This window comes from Vidua macroura, chromosome 31 (assembly GCF_024509145.1).
Source record: "Vidua macroura isolate BioBank_ID:100142 chromosome 31, ASM2450914v1, whole genome shotgun sequence".
In the NCBI taxonomy this organism is placed as follows: domain Eukaryota; kingdom Metazoa; phylum Chordata; class Aves; order Passeriformes; family Viduidae; genus Vidua; species Vidua macroura.
The window spans coordinates 1,984,506-1,999,105 of record NC_071601.1 but is presented as its reverse complement, the minus strand read 5'-3'; the positions used below and the strand labels follow the sequence as shown (position 1 = coordinate 1,999,105).

The following is a 14,600-nucleotide window of genomic DNA, read 5'->3' as shown; positions in this document are numbered from 1 at the left end:
TGTGTTTTTTAATTTCTGGTTAGGTCATGCTTTATTGCACAGCGATGTGTATCTGCAGAAATAATGTTGGAAGGGTGCAGGAAACATCAAAATGATTCAAAGGCTGGAGGATTTGCCAGATTGAAAGGACTTCAAAGAGCTCAATCTCTTCGGTTTATCAGAAATAAAATAAATTCAAGTGTTGGCTTGAAGTGGGGTAAAAGTCCTTCCACGGGGAAAAAGTGCTGGATACAGAGTTTAATTAGGGAGTGAGGGAAAAATCAAATTCATTTTAATGTCAGAGATATCCAGGCAGGAGGAAAAGCTTCATCTTTTTATGGTATAAGGGATTAATCATGAGAAAATTATTAGGAAAGTGGTGAAATTTTAATTTTTTTGAGGAATGACAGGATTTTGTGATTCTGAGCAAAAAAAAAAAAATCCACCTTCTTTTTTTTTTAAGCTATTGATTTGGCAAAATAGCAGTATTTAAATCAAATACTTGTTTAATTTAAATAGGTAAATCAGAATTTTCTGTCTTTTTATTAGAATTTAAAAAATTATTTTGCAATTTTTTTTTATAAAATGTATATATTTTTTATATATTTATGCATCATGAGGAATTTGTGTGTCTGATATCTCCATATTTCTAATGGGGAACAAAATCTCCATGACCACCTTTGACTCACACTCTGGGGTGAAACTGGAGGCTTTTGGTTCAAAAAAAAAAAACAACATAATTTTGTGACTTTCAGCAAAAAAAAATCCTCTTAAAAAAAAAAAACAACAAATTATTTGGCAAAATAGCGGTATTTAAATCAAATACTTGTTTGCTTTGAATAGGAAAATCAGAATTTTCCATCTTTTGATGTTAGGATTTATATACATTTATATATCATAAAGATTTTATATAGATTTTATTTTAGATTTTTTTTTTAGAGTTTTTATATCTTTATATATCTCCACGTTCTTATTCCATTTCCCATGACCTCCAGAGGGAGAAAGCCAACAAATGAAATTTTTCCCGGGCTTGGGAATTGGTGAAATTTAGGATTTTGAGACTATTCCAAACCGACCGGACACGATCCTGAGGGAGTAAATCCTCGACTCGGCTTTGCCTTGAGGGGTTGGGCTGGATGACCTTCGGGAGCTCCGGAATTCCGTGATTCCCGGAATTCCAGTTTTTTTTTTTTTTTTGGGAACTTGCCTTGTTGTTCATGAGCTGGTGGTTCAGCGGAGTCCACGAGCTCAGCCGGAGCCGGAGCTTGGAGCCATCCGGGTTTTTGGGAGGTGCAAACGCCATGGGGAGGGTGGATCCTCCTTCACCGCCGGTGGCTAAAAACGGAAAAAAGATGGAAAAAAATTGAATTTTAATGAGGAATCCAATGGGACAAAGATGGGCGTTATCCCTGTGCCATTCCTTCATTTTTATGGGAAAAAATAGAATTTTAGTGAGGAATCCAATGGGACAAAGGCGGGCGTTATCCCAGTGCCATTCCTTCATTTTTATGGGAAAAATAGAATTTTAATGAGGAATCCAGTGGACCAAAGATGGGCGTTATCCCTGTGCCATTCCTTCATTTTTGTGGGAAAAAATAGAATTTTAATGAGGAATCCAGTGGACCAAAGACGGGCGTTATCCCAGTGCCATTCCTTCGTTTTTATGGGAAAAAATAGAATTTTAATGAGGAATCCAGTGGAACAAAGATGGGCGTTATGTCTGTGCCATTCCTTCATTTTTATGGGAAAATATGGAATTTTAATGAGGAATGCAGTGGAACAAAGATGGGCATTATCCCAGTGCCATTCCTCCGTTTTTATGGGGAAAATGGAATTTTAACGAGGAATCCAATGGGACGAGGGTGGGCGTTATCCCTGTGCCATTCCTTCATTTTTATGGGAAAAAATGGAATTTTAATGAGGAATCCAGTGGAACAAAGATGGGCATTATCCCAGTGCCATTCCTTCGTTTTTATGGGAAAAAAATAGAATTTTAGTGAGGAATCCAATGGGACAAAGATGGGCGTTATCCCAGTGCCATTCCTTCATTTTTATGGGAAAAAATAGAATTTTAATGAAGAATCCAATGGGACAAAGATGGGCGTTATCCCTGTGCCATTCCTACATTTTTATGGGAAAAAATAGAATTTTAATGAGGAATCCAGTGGACCAAAGATGGGCGTTATCCCTGTGCCATTCCTTCATTTTTATGAGAAAAAATAGAATTTTGATGAGGAATCCAGTGGAACACAGATGGGCATTATCACTGTGCCGTTCCTTCGTTTTTATGGGAAAATATGGAATTTTAACGAGGAATCCAATGGGACAAGGGTGGGCGTTATCCCTGTGCCATTCCTTCATTTTTATGGGAAAAATAGAATTTTAGTGAGGAATCCAATGGGACAAAGATGGGTGTTATCCTTGTGCCATTCCTTCATTTTTATGGGAAAAAATAGAATTTTAATGAGGAATCCAGTGGAACAAAGATGGGCGTTATGTCTGTGCCATTCCTTCGTTTTTATGGGAAAAAATAGAATTTTAGTGAGGAATCCAATGAAACAAAGATGGACGTTATCCCTGTGCCATTCCTTCATTTTCATGGAAAAAAAAAAAAAAAATTAAGAGGGAGCCCAATGACTTTCTAGCATTTTACGTGCAATGTTCTTATAGCACTTTTTGTTGTGGAAAAAAAAGAATTATTTTAACAAAGAATCCAATTATTCCATAAAACATCGTCCATTCCATGGACATCATACCTGTGCCATTCCTTCGTTTTCATGGGAAAAATAGAATTTTATCAAGAAATCAAATGATTTCATAGAACAAAGATGGATGTTATCCCTGTGCCATTCCTTCGTTTTCATGGAAAAAAATAGAATTTTAACAAGGAATCCAATGGAACAAAGGTGGGCATTATCACTGTGCCATTCCTTCATTTTTTTGGGAAAAAAATAGAATTTTAACAAGGAATTCAGTGATTTCATGGAAGAAACATGAACGTTATACCTGTGCCGTTCCTTCTTTTTCATGGAAAAAAAAAATAGACTTTTAAGAATGAATCCAGTGATTCCATAGACCAAAGATGGGCGTTATCCCTGTGCCATTCCTTCATTTTCATGGGAAAAATAGAATTTTAACAAGGAATCCAATGACTTCATAGCAGTTTTTAAAAAATAATTTTAATACAATTTTAGGGAATCCAATGATTCCATAGCCTTTCACGTGCACTGGTTTCAGGAATTTTTTTTTGTGGAAAAAAGAATGATTTTAACATTCCATAGAACAAACATGGACGCTATCCCTGTGCCATTCTTTCGTTTTCATGGGAAAAATGGAATTTTAATAAGGAATCCAATGGAACAAAGATGGACATTATCCCTGTGCTGTTCCTTTCTCCTCATGGGAAAAATTATAATTTTAAAAAGGAATCCAATGGAACAAAGATGGGCGCTATCCCTCTGCCATTCCTTCATTTTCATAGGAAAAATATAATTTTAACAAGGAATCCAATGATCCCATAGAACAAAGATGGACGTTATCCCTGTGCCGTTCCTTCATTTTCACGGGAAAAAAATTTAATTTTAACAAGGAATCCAATGATTCCATAGAACAACGTCCATTCCATGAACGTTATCCCTGTGCCATTCCTTCATTTTCATGGAAAAAAAAAAAAAGAGGGAATCCAATGATTCCATAGCATTTCACATGCACTGGTTTCATAGCACTTTTTTTTTTTGTGGAAAAAATAATGATTTTAACAAGGAATCCAATGATTCCATAGAACAAACATGGGCGTTATCCCTGTGCCATTCCTTCGTTTTCATGGGAAAAAAATTCATAGAATTTTAATAAGGAATCCAATGGAACAAAGATGGACATTATCCCTGTGCTGTTCCTTTCTCTTCATGGGAAAAATTATAATTTTAAATAGGAATCCAATGGAATAAAGATGGGCGCTATCCCTCTGCCATTCCTTCATTTTCATAGGAAAAATATAATTTTAACAAGGAATCCAATGATCCCATAGAACAAAGATGGACATTATCCCTGTGCCGTTCCTTCATTTTCACGGGAAAAAAAATTTATTTTAACAAGGAATCCAATGATTCCATAGAACAACGTCCATTCCATGAACGTTATCCCTGTGCCATTCCTTCATTTTCATGGAAAAAAAAAAATTAAGAGGGAATCCAATGATTCCATAGCATTTCACATGCACTGGTTTCATAGCACTTTTTTTTTTGTGTGGAAAAAATAATGATTTTAACAAGGAATCCAATGATTCCATAGAACAAACATGGGCGTTATTCCTGTGCCATTCCTTCGTTTTCATGGGAAAAATGGAATTTTAATAAGGAATCCAATGGAACAAAGATGGACATTATCCCTGTGCTGTTCCTTTCTCTTCATGGGAAAAATTATAATTTTAAAAAGGAATCAAATGGAACAAAGATGGGCGCTATCCCTCTGCCATTCCTTCATTTTCATAGGAAAAATATAATTTTAACAAGGAATGCAATGATTTCATGGAACAAAGATGGACGTTATCCCTGTGCCATTCCTTCATTTTCACGGGAAAAAAATTTAATTTTAACAAGGAATCCAATGATTCCATAGAACAACGTCCATTCCATGAACGTTATCCCTGTGCCATTCCTTCATTTTCATGGAAAAAAAAAAATTAAGAGGGAATCCAATGATTTCATAGAACAAACATGAGCATCGTCCCTGTGCCATTCCTTCGTTTTTGTGCGGGGAAAAAAAATCCAACAAGGAATTCAATGATTTTATAGCACATAAATGACACAAAATGGAGAAATAATTTGAAATTAAGGTGGAGTGAGGCTTTTTGATTTTGCTATCTGTGAAATTAAAGTCTTGGAAGTGGCCAAGAACCAGTGGGAAAGGGCTTGGAGCAACCTGGGACAGTGGAAATTGTCCCTGCCCATGGGTGGGGGAGGAATGGGATGAGCCCTAAATTATTTGCCAGCCCCAAACCATCCTGAGATTCCGGGATTTCCCACTGGAACCTCCGTGCACTAATAAAGAATCAATAATTAATTAATAATTAAGCAGGTCTTCCCCATCACAAGTGTTAATGGCTATTCCTTTGAACAGGTGGAGTCGAGATCCCAAAAAAAATGTGGATTTGGCACCCGGGGACGTGTTTTGGTGGTGACCACGGCTGATGGTTGGACTTGGTGATCCCAAAGGATTTTTCCACCCTTAACAACTCCGTGATTTTTGCAGGAATTTCCGCATCAAGTAAATCTTGATTTACCAAAATCTTCGGAAATATGGAGGAATCAGACATCTCCCAAAATCAGACGTTTACCAAAATCTCAAAATCTCCCCCTTTTGGGACACCAAACGTCTGAATTTTGCTCAGACAAAGAAATTTTTCCATAAATCCCTGCCCAAACATAGGAAAAAGGATTTTTTCTCCTTCATCTTCTCTCCTGCAGTTGGATTCTGCAGGATAATTCCTCACCTCAGCTCTCCAATTTCCAGGCTGGAGCCTTAAGCAGCCTGAAAACCAAATAATTTCTTTACCACATTAAAAAAAAAAAAAAATCTCCGTTCCCTGCATAAATTTATTCAGCAATTTTTTTTCTCTAAATACCTCAGATCGCTTTAAAGCTCCACGGTGGCAGGATGGATAATGGGATTTTTGGGACAAAAGAAAGGCAAATCCCTGAATTAAATCCCATATTGTGTTACCAGCCTGTGCTGAAGCCAAGCACATCAAAACCCACCCAGAAAATGGGTTTTTGTAGCTACTCTCAGACCCCTATTCCTTACCCAGACAAAATTCCTCTCTATTTCAATGGATTCATCTTCAAAAATCACTGCGGGATCTGTCTGGGCACATCAATTTTATGCTTAATTTTTCCTTCCTTTCTTAAGTTATTATGGAGTCAATAAAATATATTAAAAAAAAAACCCAGCAACTAAACAAAAGAAACCCGAAAAACAAGGGGAAAAATGGAACAAAAAACCACACACCCACAAAAAAACCCAAAAAAGCAAACAAAAAACCCAAACAAAAACCCAAACAAACAAACAAACAAACAAAAACAAAGCAAACAAAAAGCCAGAAAAATGCCCCCCCCCAAAAAAAAAAACAAAGAAAAAATCTGTTGCATTTTTCTCTCCGTGCTCAGGAAATAAAATCTGTTACAAAAATCTGAGTTTTTTCTCCTTTTTTAAAATTTTTTTTTTGGGGCTAAAGCTCCTTAAATAAATAACAAATTACCTCTCTGATTTTAAAAAGCTGAAGGACTCACCAAGGTTTCACATCCACCTTCTTGTGCAAGCGAGTAGGTGGATTTTGGGGTGGATTTGGGATCATTCCCTGCCTCGTTTCTGTTTTGTTTCCCTGCAATTTCAAAGCCCAGGGAAGAGAAACAGCTCAGCTGCCAAAAAAACAGGTCCAGGCACCCGTGTCCTGTTTTTCAGGGACAGCTTTGGCCATTAGTCACAAACCCCACGCTCCTGTGCCAGGTTTCCTCAGGGATTTGGGATCTTGGGGCTGGAGCATTCCCAAAGCAGCTCCGAGGACTGGGAGCCTTTGGAAGCCCTAAAGAGGCAAAAATGTGGCTCAGGATCTGGGAAAAGTCTGAAAGTTCAGGATTTGGGAAAAGTCTGTCTGAAACCTTCAGAACTTGGGAAAAGTCTGTCTGAAAGTTTGGGATTTGGGAAAAAATGTGTCTGAAACTTCAGGATCTGGGAAAAGTCTGAAACCTTCAGGATCTGGGAAAAGTCTCTCAGAAACCTTCAGGGTTTGGGAAAAGTCCGTCTGAAAGTTCGGGATCTGGGAAAAGTTTGTCAGAAACCTTCAGGATTTGGGAAAAGTCTATCTGAAAGTTCGGGATTTGGGAAAAAAATGTGTCTGAAATTTCAGGATTTGGGAAAAGTCTGAAACCTTCAGGATCTGAGAACAGTCTCTCAGAAACCTTCAGGATTTGGGAAAAGTCTTTGTGAAAGATCGGGATTTGGGAAAAAATGTGTCTGAAAGTTTGGGATTTGGGAAAAAATGTGTCTGAAAGTTCAGGATTTGGGAAAAGTCTGTGTGAAAGTTCAGGATTTGGGAAAAGTCTGTCTGAGACTTCAGGATCTGGGAAAAGTCTGAAACTGCAGGATCCAGGAAAAGTCTGAAACCTCAGGATCTGGGGAAAATCTGTCTGAAAATTCATGATCTGGGAAAATCTGAAACTTCAGGATCTGGGAAAAGTCTGTGAAACTTCTGGATCTGGGAAAAGTCTGTCTGAAACTTCAGGATTTGGGAAAAATGTGAAACTTCAGGATCTGGGAAAAATGTGAAACTTCAGGATCTGGGAAAAATCCGTCTGAAACTTCCTCACGGGGAGAAGTGGAGGGGCAGGCCTGGATCTCTTCTCTCTCCATCTGTAGGACCCCAGGGAAAGGCTGGATCAGGGTGGATTTTAGGAAAAGTTCTTCCCCCAGAGGGTGCTGGGGCTGGAAGAGCTCCCCAGGGAACGGTGACATTCCCAAGGCTGACAGAAATCCAGGACAACGCTCCCAGGGATGCACAGGGTGGGAATTTTGGGGTGTCTGGGCAGGGCCAGGGGTTGGATTTGATGACCTGGGTGAGTCACCTGGAGAAGCCACATTCCATAATTCCATAATAATTCCATAATAATTCCATAATAATTCCATAAAGCTGCACAAGCCACAGAACTGCCTGGATTGCACTGGATATTCGAGTATTTAGTGGAATTCCTCAAAGCTGCACATGCTGGGGCTCGGTGCTCACTTAGGAGCTCATTCATGGAATGGTTTGGGTGGGAAGGGACCTTAAAAATCATCCAGTTCCACCTTTTTCCATGGAAAAGCAGCTGGAATTCTGAGCAGGGCTGGGATCAAGAGGCTGCTCAGCCAAGGTTTCGCTTTTCTTCTGCAAGATTCGTTATCTTTGGACTGGCTGCCCAAAATAACATTCCAGAGATTGCTCCAGCTCGTTCTTCCCACATCCCGGGATGAAATGAGGCTCAGGTGATCCCAAAACATTCCAGCAGCAGGAGACAGGAGGGGAGGTTAACAAGGATCGAGCCTTAAATAGACATCAGGAAAATGTTGGTTCATTGCCCAAAGAGGAAAAGATATTGAAACACAATGAGAAAAAAAAACCCAAAAAAACCCAAAAAAACAAAAAAAACCCAAACAAAAACAAAAACAAAAACAAAAACAAAAACAAACAAAAAACCCAAAACAACAACAAAACAAAACAAAACAAAAAAAAAAAGCCCTAACCAATTTTCACTGTAAAAAAAATGAAAAGGAAATGTAGGAGCAGATGGCAGGTGTGGTAAATATCAGTGCAAAGAGATTAAAAAAAAAACCCACAATTTTTGTGAGTTTATACAGGGTTTAAAAGAGCAAAATTGCCTGTCCCTAGGAATGGTTCACAGTTGGGATGGGAGAATCCAAGAAATTTGGATATGAAGGAGACACAAAGTTTCACAGGGCAGGAGACAGGAATGGTACCTTCTCACAGCAGGAAAATTCCACTTGGAAACCACTGGAAATACCTCCACTGATTCCAGTACAAGTTGGAGTTTTAAAACGGTTTCAAAAATAAGTGATTCCGTTGAAGAAAGCTCAAGGATCCATAATGATCATATCCCATCAACCAGGGGTGTTGGAATAATTCCCTTTACCTGGGCTAATCTCTGCTTGACCGTACTCAAAACAACTCCTGCAGAAGCAGAACCACTTCATTCGTGATTTTTTGACCACATCTCTGCAGAAATGAAACCTTTGTGGTGCACAGAGCCTGCTGCATGCAGAGATTTAAGGATGTGTTCCCCTAATCCCATCAATCCACGCGGCAGCAACGGAGCAGTAGAGGAGTTCGGCTGGGAATAAATTCAAAAAGTTTAGAATTTAACGGAATCAACCTCAAGTTAAAGCAGGAGAGTGATTTTGATTGTAGATGATTATATCAAAGTAAAGAGTGCAGTGATGGGAGAAAGGCTTTAAGCAGCAGCACCAAGCACAGGTACAGGCAGGGCAGAGGGTGGACTGGGAAGGACCTGGGGCTGAAATCAGTAATCAATAATCAGTAATCAATAATCAATAATCAATAATCCAGCGAGGCTGGGACTTCTCCAAGGATTCCAGCGTGTTTTCCACCAAGCATTCCCTGAGCTTGTTTTGTTTGCATGATGCCTTTAAACCCCCTTCACTGGAGAGTGCCTTCATGGAATCACAGAATTGTTCAGGCTGGGGAAAGACCTCTGGAAGCAGCAAATCAAAACACAAACCCAGCCCTAATCCATGTCCCCAGGTGCCACATCCTCGTGGGTTTTGGACATTTCCAAGGATGGGGATTCCACCACTGCCCTGAGCAGCTGCTCCAATGCTTGACCACCCAAATATCCAACCTGAGCCTCCCCTGGCACAGCCTGAGGCCATTCCCTCTCCTCCTGTCCCTGTTCCCTGGGAGCAGAGCCCGACCCCCCTGGCTGTCCCCTCCTGTCAGGAGTTGTGCAGAGCCAGAAGGTCCCCCCAGAGCCTCCTTTTCTCCAGGCTGAGCCCCTTTCCCAGCTCCCTCAGCCCCTCCTGGTGCTCCAGTCCCTTCCCCAGCTCCATTCCCTTCCCTGGACACTCTCCAGCCCCTCAATGTCCTTTTTGTCCCAGAGCTGTCCCCAGCCCTGGAGGTGCCCCAGCAGCGCCAGCACAGGGGACAGCACTGCCCTGGCCCTGCTGCCACCCCAGAGCTGGCACAGCCCAGGTGCCACCGGCCTCTTGCCCAGCTGGGCGCGCCCATCCACAGGGGTCTGTGAGGATGCAAACACTGGGAACACCGCTGCCCTGCCGGCGTGCAGCGCTCCCGCTGGCGTTTCCCACCGGCGTTTCCCACCTTGCTCCCCGCACCCCGGTGTCCCCCCCGCCCTCCCGACGGCGCTTGTGCCACCTCCCAGCGCGTTTTGTATCCCCGCCCCGCCGTGCCACGCTGCGGTTGTCCCCCTGTGACACCCCCAGTGTCCCCTGGCACGTGTCCGCTCGTGCCCCACCGCAGCGACGCCCCCTCCCCACGCCCTCCCGGGGGTCCCTTGTCCCCCCGTGTCCCCCCGTGTCCTCTCACCTTCCTCCTCCCGCCTGCGGACGCCGCCTCCTCCTCTTCCTCCTCCCCCCCGTCCGCATCCCGTCGCTATGGCAACCCCGGGGGGGGGCGGCGCCAGCCAATCAGCTCCCGCCTCCTCCTCCCACCCGTCCGCATCCCGTCTCCGCGGCAACCCCGGGGGGCGCCAGCCAATCAGAGCCCCCCAGCGGGGTTAGAGAGGCCGGGGGTTCCGATCTACCTAGCAACCAGCCCGGCGCGCTCTGATTGGCTGGGCGGCGGGGAGTGGGCGGGGCGCGATGGCGCGGGGGGCGCGGCCCCGCGAGGGGCGTGGCCGGGCGCTGCCGTTGCTGCCGCCGCCGCCACCCGAGGGGCGCGCGCGGGACCGTGAGGGCGGCGGGAGCCGCGCAGGTAACGGGGACGCGGCGGGGCCGCGCCGCCCTCAGGGGCTCGTCCTGCCCGCCCCGGGGACAGGCGGCCGCGGGGCTCGGCGGCCGTGCAGCGGGGCGGCCGCGCAGCGCCCTGCGGCCGGCAGCGCACCCGGGGGGATGCCGGTGCTGCGCTCGGCGGGCGGGCGGAGGACGGGGGGATGCTGGCCATGAGCGCCGGGAACGGGCCGGATCCGCTCCCCGTGAGGCCGGGGATGCTGGTCCGGGCTCCCCGTGCCGTAGTGCGGTGCGGCGGTCCCGGGGAGGGGATGCGGGTGCCTCACCGCCCTTTGCTGAGGGCTCGGGGGTGCCGGAGCCTCACCGCCCTTTGCTGAGGGCTCGGGGGTGCCGGAGCCTCACCGCCCTTTGCTGAGGGCTCGGGGGTGCCGGAGCCTCACCGCCCTTTGCTGAGGGCTCATGGGGTGCCGGAGCCTCACCGCCCTTTGCTGAGGGCTCATGGGGTGCCGGAGCCTCACCGCCCCTCGCTGAGGGCTCAGGAGGTGCCGGAGCCTCGCCGCCCTTTGCTGAGGGCTCAGGGGGTGCCGGAGCCTCACCGCCCTTTGCTGAGGGCTCATGGGGTGCCGGAGCCTCACCGCCCTTTGCTGAGGGCTCATGGGGTGCCGGAGCCTCACCGCCCTTTGCTGAGGGCTCATGGGGTGCCGGAGCCTCACCGCCCTTTGCTGAGGGCTCATGGGGTGCCGGAGCCTCACCGCCCTTTGCTGAGGGCTATGGGGATGCCGGTGCCTCACCGCCCTTTGCTGAGGGCTCAGGGGGATGCCGGAGCCTCACCGCCCTTTGCTGAGGGCTCGGCGGTGCCGGAGCCTCACCGCCCTTTGCTGAGGGCTCGGCGGTGCCGGAGCCTCACCGCCCCTTGCTGAGGGCTCAGCGGTGCCGGAGCCTCATCGCCCCTCGCTGAGGGCTCAGGGGGTGCCGGAGCCTCACCGCCCCTCGCTGAGGGCTCAGCGGTGCCGGAGCCTCGCCGCCCTTTGCTGAGGGCTCGGGGGTGCCGGAGCCTCACCGCCCTTTGCTGAGGGCTCGGGGGTGCCGGAGCCTCACCACCCTTTGCTGAGGGCTCAGCGGTGCCGGAGCCTCACCGCCCCTCGCTGAGGGCTCGGGGGATGCCGGCGCTGTCCGTGCGCTCCCCGGATCCCTCCGGGCTCAGCCGTGCGGGTGTTCGGGCACGGCTCCGCTGCTCCCCGCGCCTCGGCCGTGCGGCAGCGATGCGAGGGGATGCTGCTGCCGCCGGTGCACTTGTTCCTTGTGCCTTTCCAAAAGGAACCCCCGGCTCGGCCGGCAGCCTGCCTGCTCCCCATGCCGGGGAGCTGCAGGATTTCCCCTCTCCAGGCCCTTCCCGTGGAATAGGAGCTCGCGGAGAGAGGTGACAGACCTGTCCCTCCATCCCTGCCCGTGGTGCGGGGCTTGGGATGAGCTTCAGAGTCCCCTCCGACCCAAACCATTCCACGATTCCATGACAAACGTGGAAAATGATTGCGTTGTTTCTGCCTTTCCATCCTCCCTCTTTGCTCCTGATTGAAATAGGGGATGTGGGGGATTATGGTGTGGTGCAGGAGCGGAACAGGCTGGAGTTTCTTTCCCACTAATTCATTAGAATGGAGTTGGGAGAATAATTTGTTCTCCTTTTGTGGGTGGGAAAGGGCTGGGGAAGTGCAATGAATGAGTTCCTCTCCTTTCTCCAGGGTCACAATTGGGTGGGGAATGGCTGAGAGGACATTTTCCTCTCCTCCAGGAGGAGTCTGATTTGTTGTTGCATTTATCTCCCCATTTCTCTGGGATAGATAACTGGGAATTAATCCCATCCTTTCATTCTAAAGCCTGATGAGCTTTTCTTTTTCCTCATTGCTCCCTGAGGGACTTTGAAATTTAGTTTTTGAAAAAACAAAAAACCCTCCTTGTGGGAATCAGCCCTTTCTCCTCGCGATTTTCACTGTTTATAATAATTGCCTGTGCATGTCTTAATTAATCCTTTCCAGCAAGAATGGGATGGGCTTCTCCTTCTGATAAAGAATGTAAAAATCCACAACCACAGGAACAAACTGCTCCTTTTGCCTGCGTTTACTTTCCAGTGCTTGTGGTGGGAGGGGAGGCCTCCCCTCCTCTTTTCATCCCTGGTGTCATCGAAAGTGTTTTGTTTTTCTGTACATACAAAAATAACCACAAAAATCTCCTGTGCAGAGGCTTAACAAAGAGTGCACAAACTGGATCTGTGGTGAGGAACTCTCCTGACACTGAGGGTTGCTTATTACAGCACCCATCTGTCTGCACCAATTAATGGATCACCCATGGGCTGCTGTGCAAAACCTGGGGCTCCTTTCGCAATGGAATCCTTCTCTTTTTGCTTCATTTCACCCGGAATTATTTCAGTTTTCCCAGGGCCAAGTTGTCCATTTTGGTGTGCTTTCCCTCCTCCTTAATACATTCTTAATTTTATTTATGATACTCTAATGATTATCTTAAATAGGACAATTTTTTCTTCTTTTTGCATAGTTAAAACTTATTTTTTTTTCTTTGTGGCTCATTGAATCTTTGTTTTTCCATGTTTTCTTCAGCTTGAGACTGTGGGGAAGGCAGAGGAGAGGTGGATGTGTTTGGATCCTGCTGTTTTGTGTGTCATTAATATGATTTCCCTGGAGCATTCTTGGACTTTTTCCCAAAACTCCAGATCCTGACCTGGATTTGCCCAATTTTTATGGTGCAGACTTTAAGTGGTGTGAGCACAGTTCATCTTAGGTTTTTTCTGAACCTTTTTTTGGGAAGGTTTTTTTACAGATCACTGTGATTACACCTCAATTACAGTGGGCAAAAAAAAAAAAAAAAAGTCCCTTGCTCATCCTCACTCAAACTGGGGAATAAAATCCTTTGGAGTTAATTTAGGAGAAACCAAAGAAAAATTGTGAATCCACAGTTCTGGAGATGCCAACAAACTCAAAAAGTTTTTTTTTTTGGGGGGGGGAATGCATTCCAAGGGGGATTAAGCACCTTGTCCAACATGGCATCACAGACTGGTTTGGGTTGGAAGGGACCATTTATTTCCAATCTTTCTGCCAGGGAACTTCACAAAACAGAGCAGGAATTGGTTTTATCTGTCTGCAGCTCCTGACCTCCTGCTCAGGAGTTGGGGATGTGCAGGAAGGCCCCAGGCTGGTGATGCTCCCTGGCAGGTGGGGCACTTCAGCTCCTCCTTTCTTCCCAGAACTGCCAAATTATTGTAAAGTCCACCTGAGAAATTACATTTTTTTTTCAATCAGAAGGACACAACTTTTCAGGCTCATACCATCTTGAAACTGGCCTAAAACCAGGTGTGGTTACACAGAACGTGTTCTAAATGTTGTGGTTGATCTGGATCTCTTTAAACTCAGTGTGTTGACTCTTCACAGCAACATTTCCTTCAGAATACGAGCTGAGATTTGAGCTCTGTTGCTTCTGCCACTCCAGGTGTGTAGGTAGGTAGGTAGTTTAGGTAGTTCTCTTTTTCCCTTTTTTTTTTTTTTTTTTTTTTTTTTTTTTTTTTTTTTTGGCTCATGGTTTGTTTTTCCTGGCTTTGGAGCTTCTCCTATTTCTATTTTTTCCCTTATTTCAGTGCTGCCTCAGCCATGACTTCCCCTGTGAGAGGGAGAAGCAGCCTGTGAAAGCAAAGTTGTCAATAAACTGAATTTAACATGGTTATTTTTAGCAGCTTGGTCTTTTTTTTTTTTTCCCCTCTTTGCATGTTTGTTTTTAACCAGCCTGTCTCCAAAAAGCTCCAGCCAAACCCTCTCCCCTCTCACAGAAAAGCCCAGAATTGTTTAGGTTGGAAGGAACCCCTCGAGATTATCCAGTCCAACCCACAAACTGCACTGAGGGTTTAAAACCTTAATTTTTCTGACCATAAGATGGGCCTGTGTAAATAAAAATGTGCATAGCAGCACATGTCTGGTAATTAAATTCTTCCTGTCTCTCACTACAAGCAGAAAAGAAAAACGTTTTCCAAGGAAAAACCCTGTTCTCTCACGATTGGGAATCTGTTCAGATCTGTGGTTTTGGGAATATTGATGGAATATTTGGGGTTTTCTAAATTCCCGTTGCTTCTTTAACAATAATTCACTTTA

At 45.5% G+C, this 14,600-nt stretch overlaps 2 protein-coding genes across 3 annotated transcripts in view; one reads left to right on the top strand and one right to left on the bottom strand.

Moving 5' to 3' along the window:
• FBXO16 (F-box protein 16) overlaps window positions 1-8,853 on the bottom strand; it is a 30,552-nt gene extending 21,699 nt beyond the window's left edge. The window contains exons 1-2 of the mRNA XM_054001691.1: window positions 8,661-8,853; window positions 1,187-1,314 (exon numbers count right to left, since the gene is read on the bottom strand). Of these exons, the coding sequence (XP_053857666.1) occupies window positions 1,187-1,314; window positions 8,661-8,721 (189 nt within the window). The 5' untranslated portion in view covers window positions 8,722-8,853. The remainder of the gene's footprint in view (window positions 1-1,186; window positions 1,315-8,660) is intronic.
• Window positions 8,854-10,400: 1,547 nt separating this feature from the next.
• Window positions 10,401-14,600, top strand: part of FZD3 (frizzled class receptor 3) — a 46,150-nt gene continuing 41,950 nt past the window's right edge. For both annotated transcript variants that reach the window (XM_054001657.1, XM_054001658.1), the window contains exon 1: window positions 10,401-10,477. The gene's annotated coding sequence lies outside the window, so the exon portion shown is untranslated. The remainder of the gene's footprint in view (window positions 10,478-14,600) is intronic.